Genomic DNA, 19,164 nt, shown 5'->3' on the forward strand with positions numbered 1-19,164 from the left:
GGCTAGTAGGATTAGAGTGAGATTTGGGTTAAAGAGTAGGGGGTAAGTTGTAGGGAGTTTCCTATATGTAGTCATATAGGTGTTTGTTTGGGGTATTTTGGGCCATCTGGCATTTAGCCAGTTGGTCCTAGGTCTCAGCTGGTGTGGAAGGCCGTGTTCAAGGACAGGCCGTCCCCCCTGTTGTCTGCGATAGGGGGTGATCAGCGAGACAGTGTGAAGTGACTTTGTAACGTCGCTGTCAGGTATAAGGTTTGTAAGCAGTGTTGCCAGTATTATGAGCAACATTGTTGGTGTGTTGGGGTGGGGATGTGGGTGCTGGTACGCTCTGGTGCCACCATAGTGCTGGTTGGGTATCAGATTTTAGCCTGATTGTGGGTTGTGTTATTAAGGTTGGAGTTGTTTTTCCTTAGTATGGAGTATGAGGATGTTGAAGGTGTGGGTGATGGGGAATGTGGTTGAGGTCGTCTGGACTGGTGTTGGGGTGGGGATTTCTGTGGGGGTGCGGGGCTGGGGGGGTGTTGATGGTGTTAACTAAATCTATGTTTTGGGGGGGGGAGGGAAAAAAAAAGGGGGGGAATCACCAGTCCTTCAGTTTGTGGTTTTTTCCTGGTTGCTTCTTTCAGCCGGGGTTGTTGTTGTTGTAGGGTTGTCCATCTGCGATGAGTTGGTTTGGTTGATCTTGGTCTGGTTTCTTGTGTCGTATGGCCGGCGGGACGGTTCTGAGCATGATGCTTGCCTGTATTGGTTTGCGTTGTTGCGCCGCTTCTGTTGTATCTTTTTCTTCTGTACCATTGTCCAGTTGTTTGCTGTTGTTTCCTCATGGTTGGGGCTGTCACTTGGTGGGTTTGTCGGTTGCCATTCTGGTGGGAGGTCGAGTTCAAGGTTCTTTAGTAGTTGCAGGGCCTCGGGTATGTTGGTAGCCATGTGTTGTGTTGTGTTCGTTGTTACAATGAGGCGGAAGGGGAAGCCCCATCGGTATTTGATCCCTGCTTGTTGGAGACGCTGGGTGCATGGGCGCAGGCTTTTCCTCCGGTTTAGGGTATCCTGAGATAGGTCCTGTAAGGCCAGAATGGGGGTTTCTCCATATCGAAGGTTGCTTGAGTTTCTGAGTTGGTGCCATATTTCTTCCTTCTTTCGGTAGCGTGTGAAACATACAATGATGTCTCTCGGGGGGGCGCTGGGTTTTGGCATGGGTTTTAGGGCTCTGTGAGCCCTCTCCAAGTCATCTGCCTCAAGTTTCAGGCTTGGGATTGTGTTTTTCAGCCAGCGTATAATTAGGTCTGCTGGGCTTTTCTCCTCTGTTTTTTCAGGAAAGTTGCGGAAGCGGATGTTACAACGTCTATTGCGGTCTTCAAGGTCGGCTTGCTTAATTTTCATCTCTCTGTGTTCTGCTTCCATTTGGTTTACCAGTTCGTCCAGTTTCTTGTTCACACGTGCGTTCTCCTCCCGGTATTGCTCTATTATTCTTTCTTGCATTTGGTTCTTGTTCTCTAGAGCTTCCACTTTGGAGGTTAGATTGTTGATTAGTACCTGCATGGGAGCCATTGTGGCCTTCAGTGCTTCTTCTAATCGTGCTTCCATTTCCCTCAGATCTCGTTTCGTTATTGGGTGGTCATCATCTTGAAGGGGAGCTACCATCTTAGCATTGTTTGCCATCTCCCTGGTTGGTGTCATCTCGGTCTCCCTGATGGTTTTGGTTTGAGGTTGGCTTGGCGTCCTCTTGGGGTTGGGCGTGTGATGGTTAGGAGTTGTGGCAGTGGTGATTCCTGGGTATTGTTGGGTTGCTGAGCTGATCAGGCTTTGTTGGCTGGTGGCTTTTACAGAGCGTTTGGATTAGGTGGTCATTTGTGTCACTTCTAGCCTGTGTTTTAAGAACTTCTTTAGGGCTTCTGTAGATGCCTCAGCGGTGCCGCCGAGGCGGGGGGGGGGGGCAGGTAAGCAGAGATGGGTAGACTCTCCTCTGCTTTCCCGTCGGCAGAGATGGGGGCAGCAACGGTAAATTTGGGGCTCCTTTTTCTTTCTTTCTTCTTCTTCCTCTCTCTCCCTTTCTTTCTCCCTCTTTGCGTTAGTTCCACTGTCCTCCGGGTTTTGGAGCTCCTCTCGGCTGTTGGGGGGGGGGGTCGGGTGCCTTTCCGGCTCAATCAAGGTCGTGGGGGGGTGTTTTGGCTCCTTTGATAGATGCCCGGGCACCCCCAATTCCTCTCCGTTGGCAGTGCTGGCAGCAGCAGTTCTGGGGGGTCCGGGAATCGGTCACCAGAGCCTTTTACTCTGGCTGGCTTCAGGAGCTCTTTTCTTCTGCTGCTGCCGCCATGCTGCCTCGCCGGAAGTCCGGAAGAACTTTCTGATGGTAAGAGCTGTTCAGCAGTGGAACAGAGTCCCTCATGTGGACTCTCCTTCACGGACGGTTTTTAAACAGTGGTTGGTTGGTCGTCTGCCAGGGATTCTTTAGATGTGATTTCTGCCTTGCAGGGGTTGGACTAGATGACCCTCAGTGTCCTTTCCAACTCTATGATTCCATCTAAGGTAGCCACTGTTCTTGTCATGTTTGAATTTCGCTTCTGCTTCCCCCACAACATTGCTCTCCTGTCCTGCTTCGTTCCTGTATTGCTTTTTGCACATATGCAAATAAGCATGTGCAGATATCAGCACAATCACAAAGTTGAGTTTACCAGCACAGTTTATGTGTCCTTTGAAGAGAGAGGCTGGAATTTCTCTACTTGCAAACAGGCACTCTGGCTCCTTCCTGTACTGTTATAAATGGGGCATGCAAAGCAAGGACACTGGAGAAGTTGTTAGAATTTTGTTCTGTTGCTTTTTTGGGGGCGGGGGGGACAAGGATCAAAAGAAAAGGTGAGTTGTCCCAAAGGTATCCTAGGCCTTTCAGAAGAAGTGCCAAAAACAGCCACCTGGTTTCTTTAAAAAGCTTCAGGGTATGGGAGACACACTCCTGCCATTCACTTAGGCTGATTTGAGATCTATGACCGGCACAAATGGCATTAAAAATTCTATCTGGCAACTCAGCATAATCTGCATTCCTCTGGAGACCTCCGGTGCTGCACAGGGTGCTCCAAATTGTGCTTTAATGAATTACCATATGGCAGTGACATATGCTTGTAGCACTTTTATTTTCATGTAACGTGACCCCCATCGCATGCATGCCAGCTCTGCAAGAAGTTAGCTTCATTTCATGCAAAGAGCTCCTGGGAAAGCAGCCAAGACCCCTCAATGAGCAGATGGGGAACGCAGCCCTGGTGATGCGTGTGCCACACGGAACCAGCTGCCTTGCACTCCAGCACAACCTCCAGTGAAGACTGTGTACAAGAGGAAGCTTCCCTGGGTGGTTTGCAGGTGAAAGGCATATTAAATCAATGGAGTCAACTGTGAGGAGAGCATTTGGAGCAAGGCAGGGTTTATGCACACACATCAAAAAGCAGCTCAACACTACATTGGCACCAACACTAATAAGATTTGCCTTGGGGGTAAGGTTTGCAAATCAGCTTCAAACCCTGGTTGCAGATACTAGCCGAAGGAGTTCTCAACAATATCAAATCTGCTTAATGTCAGTGATTGAGGACAAGAGAGGAGAGGATGGGAAGAATGGGATCCTATGGTCCACTCCCAATCTCTTAACCATGGTTAAGAGATCCCTCCACCAGTCCAGTGAGAGAACATTGACCGCCTTCCAAATCCGCTGTCCATTTTGTAATTCTGTATAGCATCTGCCAACATAAAGGTGCAGAAATCTGGGGCGCAAGGTTGGAAGAATATTCAGATGCCCTCCCCGGTGGCATGGGGCCATCCCACAAAGAAGCAGCTCCCATTGTTGTACAAAATGAAGCTAAGTATGAGGATATGAAGGCCAGAAGGAAGACCCTTGTACAGTGGTACCTTGGGTTACATACGCTTCAGGTTACATAAGCTTCAGGTTACATACGATTCAGGTTACAGACTCCGCTAACCCAGAAATATTACCTTGGGTTAAGAACTTTGCTTCAGCATAAGAGCAGAAATTGTGTGGCGGTGGCGCAGCAGCAGCAGGAGGCCCCATTAGCTAAAGCGGTGCTTCAGGTTAAGAACAGTTTCAGGTTCAGAACGGACCTCCGGAACGAATTAAGTTCCTAACCCGAGGTACCACTGTAATTGAATGAATTGCTCTGTATTTCACAGGTTCATTGTATTACTGCTTGGACATGAACGTGGCTTTGACTTGTTTTACATTTTCACATACACTAGGTTTAGTTCCATTGGTTGCTCTGATGTTCTGTGTTAATTAAGTTGCTCGCGGTGATTCGCTTTGGTCTTCCTTTTGGAAAAGTGCGACAGAAGTAATAAATGACGTTTTCAAATATTATGCTACCTCTGTAGTAGCAGCATGTGGGGTGGGGTGGATCCACCCTCATAACACTGGAGTCACTGCTGCCTACGTGAAGGAGTGGCAGCGAAGTCAGGGCTGTGCAGGTACACCAGTGCAATTTCTGGATTGGCAGCAGGGGTCCTGCCAATGCACCGCATAGCCCCCACCTTGCTGCTGCCCTGCCCCAGCCCTGTCCAGGTAAGTCACAGTGCTACCAATGTGAGGAGAGTAGCTCTAGGGCCATGCTCCAGGGCCACACACCCCACTACTTCTGTCACTTAATATTTCTACTGCTTTTATACTTAGCTAATATTTCTTACCTTTCCATCGGGGTACTCTATTATTTCTTTCACTTCCCCATCCTCCTTTATTTCAGTATATAGTGATGCTCTTCTGGACAGTATTGATTTGAGAGGAGAAGCCTATCAACAATCAAACATAATTTTCATTGCATGTATTTTTCTGCACAGAGTGGCATGATCTATAAAATCCCACGTAAGAGGGGGAGTGGCACAGTATTTTATTCAAGAAGAGGGTGTTAGGGATCCCCCCCATATATATCCTTTCCAGCTGTGATGCCCAAGCTAGCTAATTAAAACAAATAATGAAAAAAATATAAAAACCAAATAGATAAACCTGGTGTAAGCCTAATAGAGATATCTCTCGCCAACAGAATTGAAGGTTATCTTAGCACTTGGTTGCATAAGAGAACAAAAAAGAAACACTACTGATACAGAAACATAGACATTCAAGGAGAAATTCAGACACCCAGAAGACCAAACCTTATTTTTAGTTTCCACAAAAATAGGAAGATTTTCCACAGGTGTATTCCTGCCATTTGAGGCAATGCTGTTTTTCCTGGAGGTGGACATAGAAACCACTTGCTCAGAAGATTTATTGGATCTCTGAACCCTTTTATGGCTAGGATTCTCTTTCACCTGTAAAAATTGTTACCTGTCAGTAATCATCCAAAACCACTTAAGCCATATGTTTAAAGGAATCTGCTATATTTAATGCCATATGGTTTAACTGATCAGTAAATGAACCCTGTTTTCCCCACCCCTTTCCCCCAGAGCAGCGGTGTAGCGTAGGTTACCAGAACCCGGGGTGGTATGGAGGGCATGGATGGGTGGGAGGGAAATGAGCAGAGTGGGCATGCACATTCAACTGCCTAAGGGCGTTTGTGTCGCCTAGGAGATCGCAGCCACAGAGATAAGAAAAGAAGAGTTGTTCCTTTGTCTGGCGAGGTCACTTCTTGGTTCGTATGGAGAAGCCATTTTTAATCAGAGCCCAGTGACAGAAACAACTGGGGCAACTGCCCCTGTGCCCCATCCCAAGCTACGCCACTGCCCCAGAGACTCTTATCAGAGTAGGTTTTTAGGCCTGCTGTAAAATATGCTCAAGGCTTATACATAAACATACCTGTATTTCCACATTACTCAAGGATGTGGTGCTTAAACTGTCGTTGCTTTGACTATTTAAAAATGCTGTGTCGTCTGAACTACCTGAAGTGGAAGAGAACGTGCCTAGAGGGATTAAAATATTTACATATTAAAAACTGTCAACAGCCACATATGAAAGCACCGATATTTCAAGTCCTGTATTCGGACTCCAAAACATTGATATTGATGTTGTCCTTGGCCAGAAAAATGGACATGTTTGAACAACACAGAATCATAGAATTGGAAGGGACCACGAGAGGGTCATCTAGTCCAACCCCTTGCAGTTCAGGAATCTTTTGCCCACCATGGGGCTTGAACCCATAACCCTGAGATTAAGAGTCTCGTGCTCTACCGACTGAGCTATCCCAATAGGAACTAGGAAGTACGCAACCATTTGAACATACTTTACCTTTCACATGCAGAGCTGGGCTCGTAAGTACGCTTGGTTCTGATTCAGACACGGGTGTCTTCCTTCCATAACTGTGCAGCTGACTGTGAGCCAACTGAGGCAAAGCCTACAATGAAGAGGAAGCCTTTAAATGAAGGGGCACAGTGCTCCTACGCACTTGAAGTGATTGAACAGGCAGGCTTTCCTCACTGTGGTGATGTGGAGCTGAGCCAAAAGCAGCAGGAAATGCCATGGCCCTTGGAGAAAAAGGTATTGTGTGGTTTATAAAGACACCAGCTTGAAGATATGTTCCAATAGGTTTAGATTTGGATGTCACTGGGCCACGCGCTGTAGATCTTGTGAAGATTTATTTATTTAGAGCATTTGAACCCTGCTCTTCAGCCAAAGAGGCTCCCAAAGCAGTCCTTTGGCAGAAAAATTTCACTGGAAAAGGAGACAGGCTTAGCCAAGATTAGAATAAATGCATTCAAATAATGCCTAAAAAATTATCTTTTATGTAAATGGGTCGACTATAGGTTTATATATATGTAGCAGGCAAGTTTAATTATATGCCAGTAAAGAAATAACCTTTTGTAAGAGGAAGAGGCAGTAGGCAATAATCTTCATAGAATCCTGCTTTGCACTTTGCAGTATTTTTCCAGAAATAAAAATAACAAATCAACGCTGCCAGTCTCTGTAGACAACACTAAAGTAGATGGACCAATGGTCTAACTCAGTACAAGGCAGCTTGTACTCAGACATTCCTAGATTGTTAATATCAGCAACTGTTGTGACATGGTTACTGTGTAATCGGTTGCACTGCATTTCATGCTATTTTAAAACTTTTTTTATTGTACACCGCTCAGAGGTTTCTTTGTTTAACATAAGCATTTTTTAAAATTTCCTAAATAAATTCAAAGTATGTGCATTACTTTCTGTAGTCCAAACGGTGTTTGATGAGGGGTCCTCTGGCTTATGGGTGTCACACTTCTGTTATGAACTGCTTTACATGGGCTCTTCACTCTTTGATCTCCTGCTGCAGATTTCAGTGACTCAGACCTTTGCAGAGCCCTCCTTGTTGCCTAGAAAAGATTAAATGCTTTTTTAAAATTATTGCATGGTGTTGGCCTTTGCTGTCTTATTTGTGAGCATGCCACTAGGAATACTTAAAAACTGAAGATTTAACATGTTTCCACAGTATTTAATAATACCAATAATAGTTAACATTTCCATAATACTTTCAAATGTGCTTCATTATCTGGATGTAATTTTTACAGCAATTAGGGATGCTCAAGGAATTCTACATTGATGGACTAATCTGATCTACTGAAGCATGACTGTGTTCTGTTTTTGTTTTATAGATGTAATTTTGTTTTTGTTTTATAGATATAATTTTATTGCAGATGTTATGTTGTTATGTTCATTACAACACACCAGCTGTACACTGACTGTATGCATGCTAGAAGCAGTATAAGGTTATATGGGGACTGGGGAAGGATCAATATATCTTACCTGTGAATCTCTAGGGGCCAATTCATCTGGTGGCACTATTTTCCTTCCCATAAGCTTATTGTCAGGGCTCTTGTGGCTATTTTGCGACAATTTCTCTACCAGGGTTTCTTCAGGTGGTGTCCCTCTCAAAATAGCTGCTGAGACCTGTAAAAGAAATTATAATGTAGTAGCAGTTAAGAATGTCTCATGTGCCCAGTAGATTCAGCAGCCATTCTCTATACACAGAGCCGGCGCACCTATGAGGCAAGGTGAGGCAACAGCCTCAGGCAGCAAGAGCCACAGGGGCAGCGGATGTGTCCTCCAAGGAATGCATTCAGGTGCCAAAATGTTCTGGGCCAGCCTTGTCTATATGTCTAATTTAAAGAGCAGACAAAATTAAGGCTGCTTGCAGGCCAGCCACATTCTTCCTGGAAAAAGGACGGCAACTCTCACGAGACTGCTCCTCCCTGTAGATTCCTACTCAAAACAGATGTGCTAGTTGAGGATGGACTCCAACTCTAGCCTGTCGCTTCTCAGAGGACCCATTGCCTACCTGTGAGAAGATCTGCTAGTGGGGAAAGGAAGAAAGAAGGTGCCAGCTTTTCCCCATCCATTCAGGAAGAGTTCTGAAGCCTGCTCTAGAATAAGAAGCAACATCCAAGGAGCCGCAATCCTTTCCCCATCAGTGGATCTTTTAAAAATGAGCATAGCTACATCAAAACAGCCACAGCACATTCACAACAAAGCAAGCCAAGAAGCCAAACACAAACAGGAGGTCTGCCTATCCTACCGGCGTTTCTCTTTTTCTGCCAATCGAATCCACGGCTCCATGTTTCCTTTCGCTTTCCATCTTCTGATGCTCAGAGACCCTGAGCTCGTCTTGAAGCTCCAGGTTCTGTTTGGTCAGTGCTTCGACCTGGCTTCTCAGCTCGCCATGGGCAGCGTGCCAGCGGGTCTCATTCCTTCTGAACTCCTCCTGCAGCCCTGCTATTTGCTGCTTTAACATCTATCATTAGGAAAACAGGGTTGTTGGTTTTCCAGGGAAAGGTGTGTTGCCATTTCTGTGTTGCAACATGACTGAGTGACATCAGGCCCTCTCCTTATTTCACTAAACCTCACATAAGTACTACTGCAAGCTTAACCTACATGTGGTTAATACTCAATTGCACCACTGTGGGCAATTGTCAGCCAAGGCTGGGTCTTCTGACTCAACTCAAGCAGGGTTTCTAGGAGAGCCATGTCCACTTTAGGGACAGGAATAGATCACAGAAGGCACAATGAGGGTCATCTTGTCCAACCCCCTGCAATGCAGGAATCTTCTGTCCAACGTTGGGCTTGAACCCCCAACCCTAAGAGTCTCATGTTCTACTGAGCTAGCCCAACAGGTAATATGAAACTGTTCTGTTGCATATGATTAGCTGCCTTCTGAATTTAAGCTCCTGAAAGTGCAGCTGAGGGAGAATAAGTCTATTCTCATATAATTTGGGGGTATGGTGGAGATGTGTGCCAAGGCGAGGCAGGGTGTAAGCACCATTTGTAACCTAACGACTTGGTAGGTAAATCTTGAAAGGACCAAATCCAGGGTAGTGATAAAACAGGTTCATGTACGAGAGGAACTGACAAGCCTGGAAACAGAAATGTAGGGACTGGCAGTGGTCTGAAAGAGACTGCTCCTGAATGCTCAAGGGCTTCTTTCCCTGTGTAGGAAGTAGAGATGAAAAGAGTTGATGAAGGACAAGACAAAGAGCAGGACAGAGAGAGGGGAAGTCATTAGTCAACTTAACGGCAATAGGAAAATCTCCCTAGGTACAAGAACAAGTCCTCCTTTCCCCTGCCCTTGCAAGTAAGCTCCCCCGTTAAATTGCAATGCAGCCCTCACCATTTTTCCAGCTCCAGTAAGAAGAAGTGTTCTGATACACCAAACTAAAGAAGGCCAAGCCTACGGACAGCTGCTCTAAATGCTCATTTAAAAGAGGAAATTAGATTCAATTATGGAGAGGTAGCTCAGTGGTAGAGCATCTCCCTTGTGTACAAAACAGAACAGGTTCACTTCCTAGCATTTGCAGGTAGGGCTTGGGGGAAGTCCTGTCTGAAATCCTGGAAAGCCACTGCCAGTGTAGACAATACTGCACTTAATTTTGAGGTTTCTATGATGCAAAAAGCATCATTGTGCAATATACAACTTACTTGTATTTCCCCTGATTCTCCTTTACCTACTGTCGTATGCTTCTCAAATTCTGCCTTTTCTTTCTGCAATTTCAGGGCTTCCTCAGTCTTGCACTGTTCCAGGGAATGCAACTTCTGCAACCTCTTGGCCTCAAATTGGTTTATTTGTCTTCTGTTGAAAAAGAAACCAAGGGGTGATGTAAAAGACTAGGCTATCACATGTACAGGAACTCAAGGGTTTGTTTTCACAGATCTGAGACTTGGGCATTTTTAAAAAAATAGGGGGAATGTGCTTAATACTACCTGTATTAAAATCAGGTATGTCATAGTCTTGAAAAAAAATCTATCTGTACTGGACCATAAGGCTGGAATGGAGTGCTGTTACACTCATGTCCTTCTCAAATTTGGTGGTGTCTTCCAAAAAAAGCTCAATAACTTTGCAGGTGTCAGGATTTTTTGAAATCTGGCAAACCTAGTTTAGTAGAACTTGGAACTTTTGCACTATTTTATGACATTCTGGTTGGCTTACGAAAGGTCTTTCCCTAATTTGGCTTGATAACGCCATCTGTGCACTCAGTTGTAGGCTGGTTCATATTAGTGTACAGGTGACACTGAAACAACTTATAATTTCAATCTTTTCTTTATGTCTTTATTGTTTGAACAAGGGCGTTTTGTTGCATGCAGAAGCTTCTAAGAACAGATGGCAAAGTTTGGAAATCTAAATAGCAATGCTTTAAAGAAGGACGCGGGTGGCGCTGTGGGTAAAAGCCTCAGCGCCTAGGGCTTGCTGATCGAAAGGTCGCGGTTCGAATCCCCGCGGCGGGGTGCGCTCCCGCTGCTCGGTCCCAGCGCCTGCCAACCTAGCAGTTCGAAAGCACCCTCGGGTGCAAGTAGATAAATAGGGACCGCTTACCAGCGGGAAGGTAAACGGCATTCCGTGTGCTGCGCTGGCTCGCCAGATGCAGCTTTGTCACGCTGGCCACGTGACCCGGAAGTGTCTGCAGACAGCGCTGGCCCCCGGCCTCTTGAGTGAGATGGGCGCACAACCCCAGAGTCTGTCAAGACTGACCCGTACGGGCAGGGGTACCTTTACCTTAAAGAAGGATAATGATGTCGTTCTTTGCCTCAGATACAAAGGGATTGCACAAGAGCTACCCACGGGAAGGATGGCATATGAATTCCTATAGGAAAATAACCACAAACAATTTCCTTACCTAAGAAAGTCCATGGCTTTTGCTTGTTCTTCTTTCATCTGAGCTAGGAGAGAAGTTTCTCTCTGACGCACCTGAACTTCCGGTTCACATTCTAACTTATCAGTGTGCCTTTTCTGAACTTGCTCTACAAAGAGATTTATGTTAACATGTGTTAAAGCACAAAGAGTCAAGTCAGTCTGTGTAACCATTTTGGTTGAATTTGATAAGGAGGTGTCTTCAACAAAGCTTTTCTACTGCACCATTTATCTGAGCTTGCTGAATGCAAGCTGAATTTTCTGGATATTAAACAAAAACCACTTGTCATTTTAAAATGTCTTACCTGGGATAGCTCTTTTATCATCTACATTTGCTTTGCTTTTGAAAGCAGGGAAAAGGTTGGCCACAAGTTCACTTGTCAAGGAAGGAGGTTGCAAATTGTACTCTGCACTGTAATTGCTGGCAACACGGTTGCTCTGTGTTTTAGACTTCCTTCCTCCTCTTCTAGTTTTTGAGGGGTGGCAGGAAGGTCTTCTAAGGAGGGAGAGCGTCTTTCCAAATTTCAGGCTGCCATCATCAACACTAGATTCATTGCTGCTGCTGCTACTTGTGATAAGAGTGGCCTCCTGTTGACCTGCTGGTTCCTGGACACCAAACTTACTGGCAGGCAATTTTCCATGGTTTTTCAATGAGTAATCATCAGCTCCACTGGGTTCGTCAGTGGCATAGTCAGCATCGGAAAGATCCATGTTCTTGCCAATGTTAGCTGGTCTATGGTTACTAGGCTTTACTGTGAACTGAGAGCAATGAGATTTAGGTTCATCTTCACTATCAGTATATGTGCAGAGTGAATCACTAGAGAGGGGCTTTCCTCCCCAAGCATTAGCAGCACCTGCATTGCTGTTCTTTTGGAAATTAGCCATTCTGGTGACACATTTTCTATCTGATTTAGGTGTAACTTTTATTATTTGATCATTGACTTTCTTAAACCCAGGGTTGACTTCCACTTGGCCCTCTGGGCTTTTCCCCTTAGAAACACAATGCTCATGTTCACATTGTCTAATCTGAGTCACGCTTTGAGCAACCTGAAGTCCAGAGCTCTGCTCCTCTTGATTGTCTTGGTTGCTTTCTAAGTTATGAAGCTCAGGGACATCTGGTGAAGCATCCATGGACCTTCCTGCCACCTGTGATACTCTGTCTTCTATGTTCTCCATAAGCCACATTGGAACCTTAAAATCCAGGGATCTCTTGTCAACCCTAACCAAATGATCTTGAGACCCAAGACTTGAGGTTTCATTTTTTTCAGTCACCTTTGCTTTAATGTCAATTATTTGTTCATGACATTCCTGTGAACATTTGGATCTGTCAAACTGAGGTGGTACGCCAGATACTTCTCCATTTACCATCCCTTTGCTATCACAACCACCAGATTCACTGCTGTCTTTTATTTCATCTGACCTTCGCTCACAATTATGAAGCTGGCCTTTTACATCACCCTTGAAGGTGATACAATGTGTGTTTTCATCATCCATGATCAGCACGGTGGGGCTAGTGACCTGCCTTTTCAGTTGTGGGTGTTTCCCCAATAGTTCTTCTGCATCCCATTGAGAAGGCCATGAGAAATTATTTTGACAATCAAAGCTAACGCGTCTAGGAAGTCTGGCTGGTTCCTTGCCAACACTGTTTCTCTTTTTTTCAAGCCTTGCGGTCCCTTCCCCACGTTTCAGAAATGACTTCTGAGCAGTGGCTTTAGTCTCACGGGAGTTCTGTAAGGAAGGCAGTGACATTAAAATGTGGTGAGATTTCTTTCTTTATTTCTAATAAATAATGAATCCCATTAAAAACAAACAATCTCAAAGAGCTTGGGTGTGAATTTCCAAAGTTTCTGAAGAGAAGAATTCTGGCTCCAAAGACAATGGTTAGCCTCCTCTTGATTTTATTGGGGATTTATCATAGGCTACAGTGTTAGGGGTCCTCCACCTCAAGATGGTGGTGGTTTCCCACAAGTAAGTATGTATGCCAGGCCACTGCCGGCAACCTGGTGTTCTCCTGACCTCACGGCCAGCTCGCTTGATGCCTGTCCCAAGGAATGACTCTCTCTCTCACACACACACAGACAGACACCTGCTGATCCTAGGTGCCTCAAACCTTACATCTACACACCAGAGTGTATAGTCCAAAGCCCTACAAACTTCCAAATTTCTTCTATGGACCAATAGGTGTTGTTTATATATGAGAAGCCCTCAATAAAGAATGGCAGGCATGTTCCTGCTCACAGAAGAGAGCAATGAAACCCCTGTTCAAAGAATGAATCATGCCAAATGGGTTTCGAAATCATGCAGAACCATAGGGTTTTAGCAGCATAACAAACATTGTATTAACACAACTTATGCTCTGGTACCTGTTGCTGCTTCTCTGCTTGTTGAGAATCGACTTTAAGTTGCTCCTCAACAAATTCCTCAAATGTCTTCCGCCTCACTCCAATTCCAGGTCTGATTGGTCTAGGGAAATAATAAAGCAGATTTGAACATAAATATTCTGCAGCCATTTTCCATTACGACGAATGGCGGCTGAGGCATGTTATGCTGCTTCAAACTTGGAAGGGGAAATGGCAGAATACTAATAAGAGAAGTGGCAATGGATATCCTACCATTGCATTCCCTTCACTCCCCCCTCAAGAGGTTCAGAATTTCCTCACTGTGTCAAGTCTAATTAGCTCACATTTATCAACACCCTCATGGGGAAAGGGCCACAGCTCAGCAGTAAAACATCTGCTTTGCATGCAGAAGGAGAACCTGCCAAAAATCATAGAAAGCCACTGGTACTCACTGTAGACCATACTGAGCTAGATGGACCAAGAGTCTGAAGAAGTATAAGGCAGCTTTCTATGTCCCTGGACTGATTTTATGGTAGTTTCTTAATTTTTAGCTTGAAATAATGCTGTTCATGTAAAAATGCTTCCACCTCTAGACAGTATTGGATTTGGATGTTGTAAAGATATCAAGGGATCCCTCCTATATGAGGGGTGAGGAACCTATGGTCCATGGGCTGGATCTCACCCAGTACTGGATTACATCTGGACTGCTTTTAAAGTGTGGGTCTTTGAAGGTTTAGAGAGCTTTGAAAGTGCAAACCAAATTGGGAGACAGCTGGGCCAATCTGCACATTCAACGCTCTCCTCAGGTGGGAAAGTACAGATCAGCACCAGTGGTCTGCAGATGTGATACAGTGGTACCTCGGGTTACAGGTACTTCAGGTTACAGACTCTGCTAACCCAGAAATAATACCTCGGGTTAAGAACTTTGTTTCAGGATGAGAATAGAAATCGCGCAGTGGCACCGGAAGGCCCCATTAGCTAAAGTGGTACCTCAGGTTAAGAACAGTTTCAGGTAAAGAACGGACCTCCAGAACGAATTAAGTTCTTAACCCAAGGTACCACTGTACATGCTTTCAGTGGTGGAAATCTGGACTGGGTCAGCAATCAGCCACTCAATACACATTTTCAAAACTCTCTTCAGGAACTTTTTACTTTTGTGTGGCCCCTGATTGACTCCTCGCCCCTCCACCCCATGGGACTTTGGCTCCTGAGAGAAAAGTTCCCCCATCCCTATCCTATACAAAAAGGGGATAAATAAAATGTGCTCCTTTCCCCACTTAACATTTGCACCAAACCTTCCACCAGTTGTAAATGTTTTAACAGTTTTAGAATTTTTTTAATGTTTTAAGAGTTTTATAATATTAGATTTTCCCCTCACCTGTCATCTACATTCCGTGTCTTCGTGTTCATTCTTAATCCAAAAGGGGAAAGAGAAGCATTTTCCTCTAACTGTTGCTCCCCCCTTTGTTCTGTAACAGGTGGCGAAGTTTCAAGCCAAGGTTCTCCACCTGGCAGACTTGCTTCTAAATATCAGGAAAGAAAATAAAGGCTTTTACTACATTAATTAGGTCTCTTGAACAGGGGAGGGGAGAAGGAGGGGAAACTGGTAACAATGTCCCAGGGAACCTTTTCATGTATTAAAGGGTGGAAACGTACCCCCAAGATATTTGTTTCTCTAAATAAACTGAGACTGAATCTGGATAAGATGCAGATTGTTTGGGGGAGTGGCTCCTGGATCTAGCATTGTCATTTGAGGCCCAAGTAGCTTCAGTGGCAGAGTGCTGACTCCCCTCCACACACACCAAAAAAAAGGCAGAACTCGCATTTAAGGGATGTAAGAAAGCATCAGTTTCCATTCCAACCCAGGTTCGTTGCATGCAGCACTGTTTCCACTGCACTGCGGGTTAGCTTCCGGCAAAAGCTACACTAGTTGTGTACTGTGCATTGTGGCAGAATGTCATGTCATGTCATGATTACATGATGTTATACCATACCATTCATTTCAGTGCAAAGGAAACACAATGGAAATGGGGAGGGGGGTCATTAATTACACTTCATATGTAGACAAAAATAACAGTGAATACCTATGGTAGACACTGGATAGATTTCTGTCCACAAATAAATGAACACCAGCCATTTCTGCTCGTTAGGCTACTCCACCAACCCTACTCCCAACTGTGGGACGCAGGTGGCATTGTGGTCTAAACCACTGAGCTTCTTGGGCTTGCCGATCGGGAGGTTGGCAGTTTGAATCCCCACAACGGAGTGAGTTCCTGTTGCTCTGTCCCATCTCCCGCCAACCTAACAGTTCAAAAGCACACCACTGCAAGTAAAAAAATAGGTACTGCTGTGGCAGGAAGGTAAATGGTGATTCCGTGCGCTCTGGTTTCCATCGCAGTGTTCCGTCGCACCAGAAGCTGTTTAGTCATGCTGGCCACATGACCCAGGAAGCTGTCTGTGGACGAACACCGGCTCCCTCGGCCTGAAAGCGAGATGAGCGCCGCAACCCCACAGTCGCCTTTGAATGGACTTAACCATCCAGGGGTCCTTTATTTTTACCTTTTACTCCCAACTAGGGCTGGTGGACAATTTTGGTTTACTCTGTAATTTGGAGGGAACCTCTCTGGTCCACATTCAATGGTTCATGCTCAAATTAGAACTTAGACACATAGATTCAATTGCATGTCTACAAACCTTTCCAAGTCTGATTCACTCCAACATATGTTTTATGGGCTTGTGTGTGTGTGTGTGTGTGTGTGAGAGAGAGAGAGAGAGAGAGAGAGAGAGAGAGAGAGAGAGAGAGAGAGAGAATGGGAATATAAAAACAAAAAATTATTCATTCTGTGTTTCTTTCTTCTGTTTAAACCATTGCTAGGTGCTTGCAGCTTTACTTTGGTTATTTTACTTTAGCTCATCACCTTTTTCGTGAGGTTCAGGGTGCTCCCTTGAAACTTCTAAGAAGTTGCTGTTTGCTGAGGTTTCTGTGGCAAGTTGCTGGAAAGTAGGCTTTATTATTAAGGGACTGGTTTGTGAGCTTCCATTATTCTGAGCTTGCAAAGAATTCTCCGAAGGGAACTGGACAGGGAATAAAGCAGCTGGGACTCCTGGAAGGGATGGGATCATAGCAAGAAGGTGAGGGGGAATACCAGCAGAAGCTGAAAAGCCTGGATAAAGAAACAAAGCAAGGAGCAAAAATTAGTGTGGTCCTTGATGTCTATTTCCCATTTATCCAGAAAGTATCTACTAAACTGACTCCACGCTAAAAACAAATGATTTATCTACCTCAGTGCCAAACTAGTTGCCCAACCTTTCTGAAGGCTATTGTTTGCTTCTGAATGCACATATGGTGAAACTATAGGCAACTCCAGATGAGATCTTAAAATCTGTATGTAGATTATTGATATTATCACAAATGGGTTGCCAGCATCAGCTTTTTCTTCAACTTTTGATAAACTCTAGGTGCTTCCAGATGGGGGCTGAATTTTCAAATAGGTCACTGATATATCTCAAACAGGCTGTTGACTAGAGGCTATTTCTACTTACTGGATTTCCCCTGGAAATGATAAACCCAGAATAAAAGGGTATGGAGAGTAAATGACAAGCTGGAATTTTGATGCCAATGATGTGTGGGTACTACCAAAAAAAATGCATCCATGAGGGGAACTATCATCCTACAATAAACACCTGTCTAGACGCTCCCTATTTCATATATATCTATCATTTATCAACAGAAAATTATGTTTTGTGTGTGATGTTTTAATAGGCACTAGAATTGTTTTTGTGGAGAAAGCCAAGCATCATTAGAATGTCCCGCTTACACAATCCTCCTGAAATCCCCTGTAATTTCTTGCATCCACCCTGCTCTTTTGAAATGTGTTTAAAAAAGCAGCACCTTGGGTCAAGATGACCCAAAGAGCTGTGGTTATTTTTATAGCCTCCTCAAATTATGCTGGAAGATATAACACACTGACGAAAAAGGCAGGAATCTTTCATTCCTTGTAGTACCTGAATTAAAGAACGAAATTATTTTCTGCTGTTCAGCTACTAGCTGTTGAAGGTGCTCCATCTGGTGCATTATGAGCTGTTCCTGCTGCCCTGGACTCTGAAAGAAGAAAATAAAATGAAAAATTGTCTAACTTAACCCTTAAAAGCAGTAGGACAAGGATGGGGAACCTGTGGCCCTCCAGATAGTTGGGCTCCAATTCCCATCTGCCCCAGCATGGCCAATGGTTAGGGATTATGGGAGTTGTAGGTCAACAACCAATGGAGGTCCACAGCTTCCTCATCTCTGCAACTGGGCTTAAATTAGTCATGGAACTACAATCCTATGCACATCTGAGAGTAAATCACACTGAGTACAGTGGGACTTGCTTCCAAGTAATCTATAGTCAAGGAATATATGGTCAGGACAGATAAAAGAAAGTATTTCTTCACACAGCACATAGTTAAAACTACAGGATTCACTCCCACAGTGATGACCACCAATTTGGAGAATTAAATCAATTCATGGAGGATGCAGCTATAAGACTCTCTCAAGGCAAATCTTTAAAAATGTAATATAAACGCCTGCGAGCGTTCCAGTTAGAGAACAGCTTTTACCATGGACTTTGAAGAAGCTTAAACTCAGGACGAAAAGGAGAAACGTGCTAAGAGGAAGGCACGTTTGGCAAATGCTCACCGTGATCAACTCCCGTCTGGAAACCTATTTCCCCACTGTGGAAGGACATGTGGATCCAGAAATGGCCTCCACAGTCACTTACAGACAATCTTACTCAGCTGCGAGTGATCACCAAAGAAGAAGGAGTTCTAGCTTCCCTGCTGGGACGCAGTTTGCCTCTGAATATCAGTTACTGGGAATCACAAGGGGGGAGAATGCAGTTTCATTCAGGTAAGGCTAGCCTATTTCCCATAGGTATCTGATTGGCCACTGTGGGAACAGAATCCTGGACCCAACAGGCTTGCAGCCTGATACAGTAGGGCTCTTTGTTGTTAAATGCAGATTATATCTTTAAGGGAGTGTGGCGTTTGCCCATTGATTTAGAAAATGTTTGAACAGGTGGGGAAGTTATGGTTAAAAATATAGACCAATAGGAAAGCCAGAGGCGGCGCCTCCCTGTGTATAAAAGGGCTTAGCCCGAGGCTTGAGTTAGTTGCTATCATAGGCGCCGACTCCATGGGGCTTGAGGGGGCCCGAGCCCCCTCAAAAATTCGTTTGGGGGGGCTCCGCCCCCCCAATAATCTCTGGCGCCCCTCCAGCAGAGCGCCATCGCCGCCCCTCCCCCAGCCCAAAATGCACAGGGAGGGGCGGACTGCATGCCTCCTGCCCTCCCTCCCGAGCAAAAGCTCCACCCAATTTCCTTTGGAGCTGATTAATAGGCGCAGCACGCTCTCCCCTATTCGCTCACGAGGAGGCGGCGCCACTTTATTTGCATATTCATGAGCTTATTTATTATTCATGAGCTTTCCCGGGCCCCCCCAATATTTTTTATAAGTCCGCGTCCCTGGTTGCTATTGTTGTTGGGAGCTGTTGGTGGGTAGTTGGTTGGTTTTAGTGGGTTGGCTGGTTGGGAAAGGCAGTTGGAGAATCTGTTGGTAGGCAGTTGGTAAGAGAGAGACAGTTAGGGCAGTTGGTTCTTGAGTGATGGGAGGTAGAAGAGATAGAGAGAGGAAAATAAGACTAAGAAAGTAAAGAGTAACAATGTTTGCAATGCCGTAAAAGTTTGTTTGTGATTGAAATAAAACACACTCTTCTCTAT

The 19,164-nt window shown here is 44.9% G+C and overlaps 1 protein-coding gene across 3 annotated transcripts in view; it reads right to left on the reverse strand.

The window, feature by feature from the left end:
- Window positions 1-19,164, reverse strand: part of LOC114594336 (uncharacterized) — a 33,231-nt gene that overhangs the window by 9,850 nt on the left and 4,217 nt on the right. The window contains exons 1-15 of one of the 3 annotated variants that reach the window (XM_077925833.1): window positions 18,087-18,559; window positions 17,414-17,510; window positions 16,327-16,572; window positions 14,787-14,931; window positions 13,433-13,532; window positions 11,375-12,797; window positions 11,056-11,179; window positions 9,863-10,013; window positions 8,466-8,681; window positions 7,697-7,840; window positions 7,117-7,266; window positions 6,206-6,311; window positions 5,777-5,880; window positions 5,137-5,292; window positions 4,675-4,776 (exon numbers count right to left, since the gene is read on the reverse strand). In XM_077925833.1, coding sequence (XP_077781959.1) covers window positions 4,675-4,776; window positions 5,137-5,292; window positions 5,777-5,880; window positions 6,206-6,311; window positions 7,117-7,266; window positions 7,697-7,840; window positions 8,466-8,681; window positions 9,863-10,013; window positions 11,056-11,179; window positions 11,375-12,797; window positions 13,433-13,532; window positions 14,787-14,931; window positions 16,327-16,572; window positions 17,414-17,483 — 3,237 coding nt within the window. In that variant the 5' untranslated portion in view covers window positions 17,484-17,510; window positions 18,087-18,559. Of the gene's footprint in view, window positions 1-4,674; window positions 4,777-5,136; window positions 5,293-5,776; window positions 5,881-6,205; window positions 6,312-7,116; window positions 7,267-7,696; window positions 7,841-8,465; window positions 8,682-9,862; window positions 10,014-11,055; window positions 11,180-11,374; window positions 12,798-13,432; window positions 13,533-14,786; window positions 14,932-16,326; window positions 16,573-17,413; window positions 17,511-18,007; window positions 18,560-19,164 lie in introns of those variants that run through there. The other 2 variants (XM_077925832.1, XM_028723896.2) reach the window with 2 other exon arrangements.

The sequence above is a fragment of the Podarcis muralis genome, chromosome 3 (genome assembly GCF_964188315.1).
Source record: "Podarcis muralis chromosome 3, rPodMur119.hap1.1, whole genome shotgun sequence".
NCBI classification, from domain to species: domain Eukaryota; kingdom Metazoa; phylum Chordata; class Lepidosauria; order Squamata; family Lacertidae; genus Podarcis; species Podarcis muralis.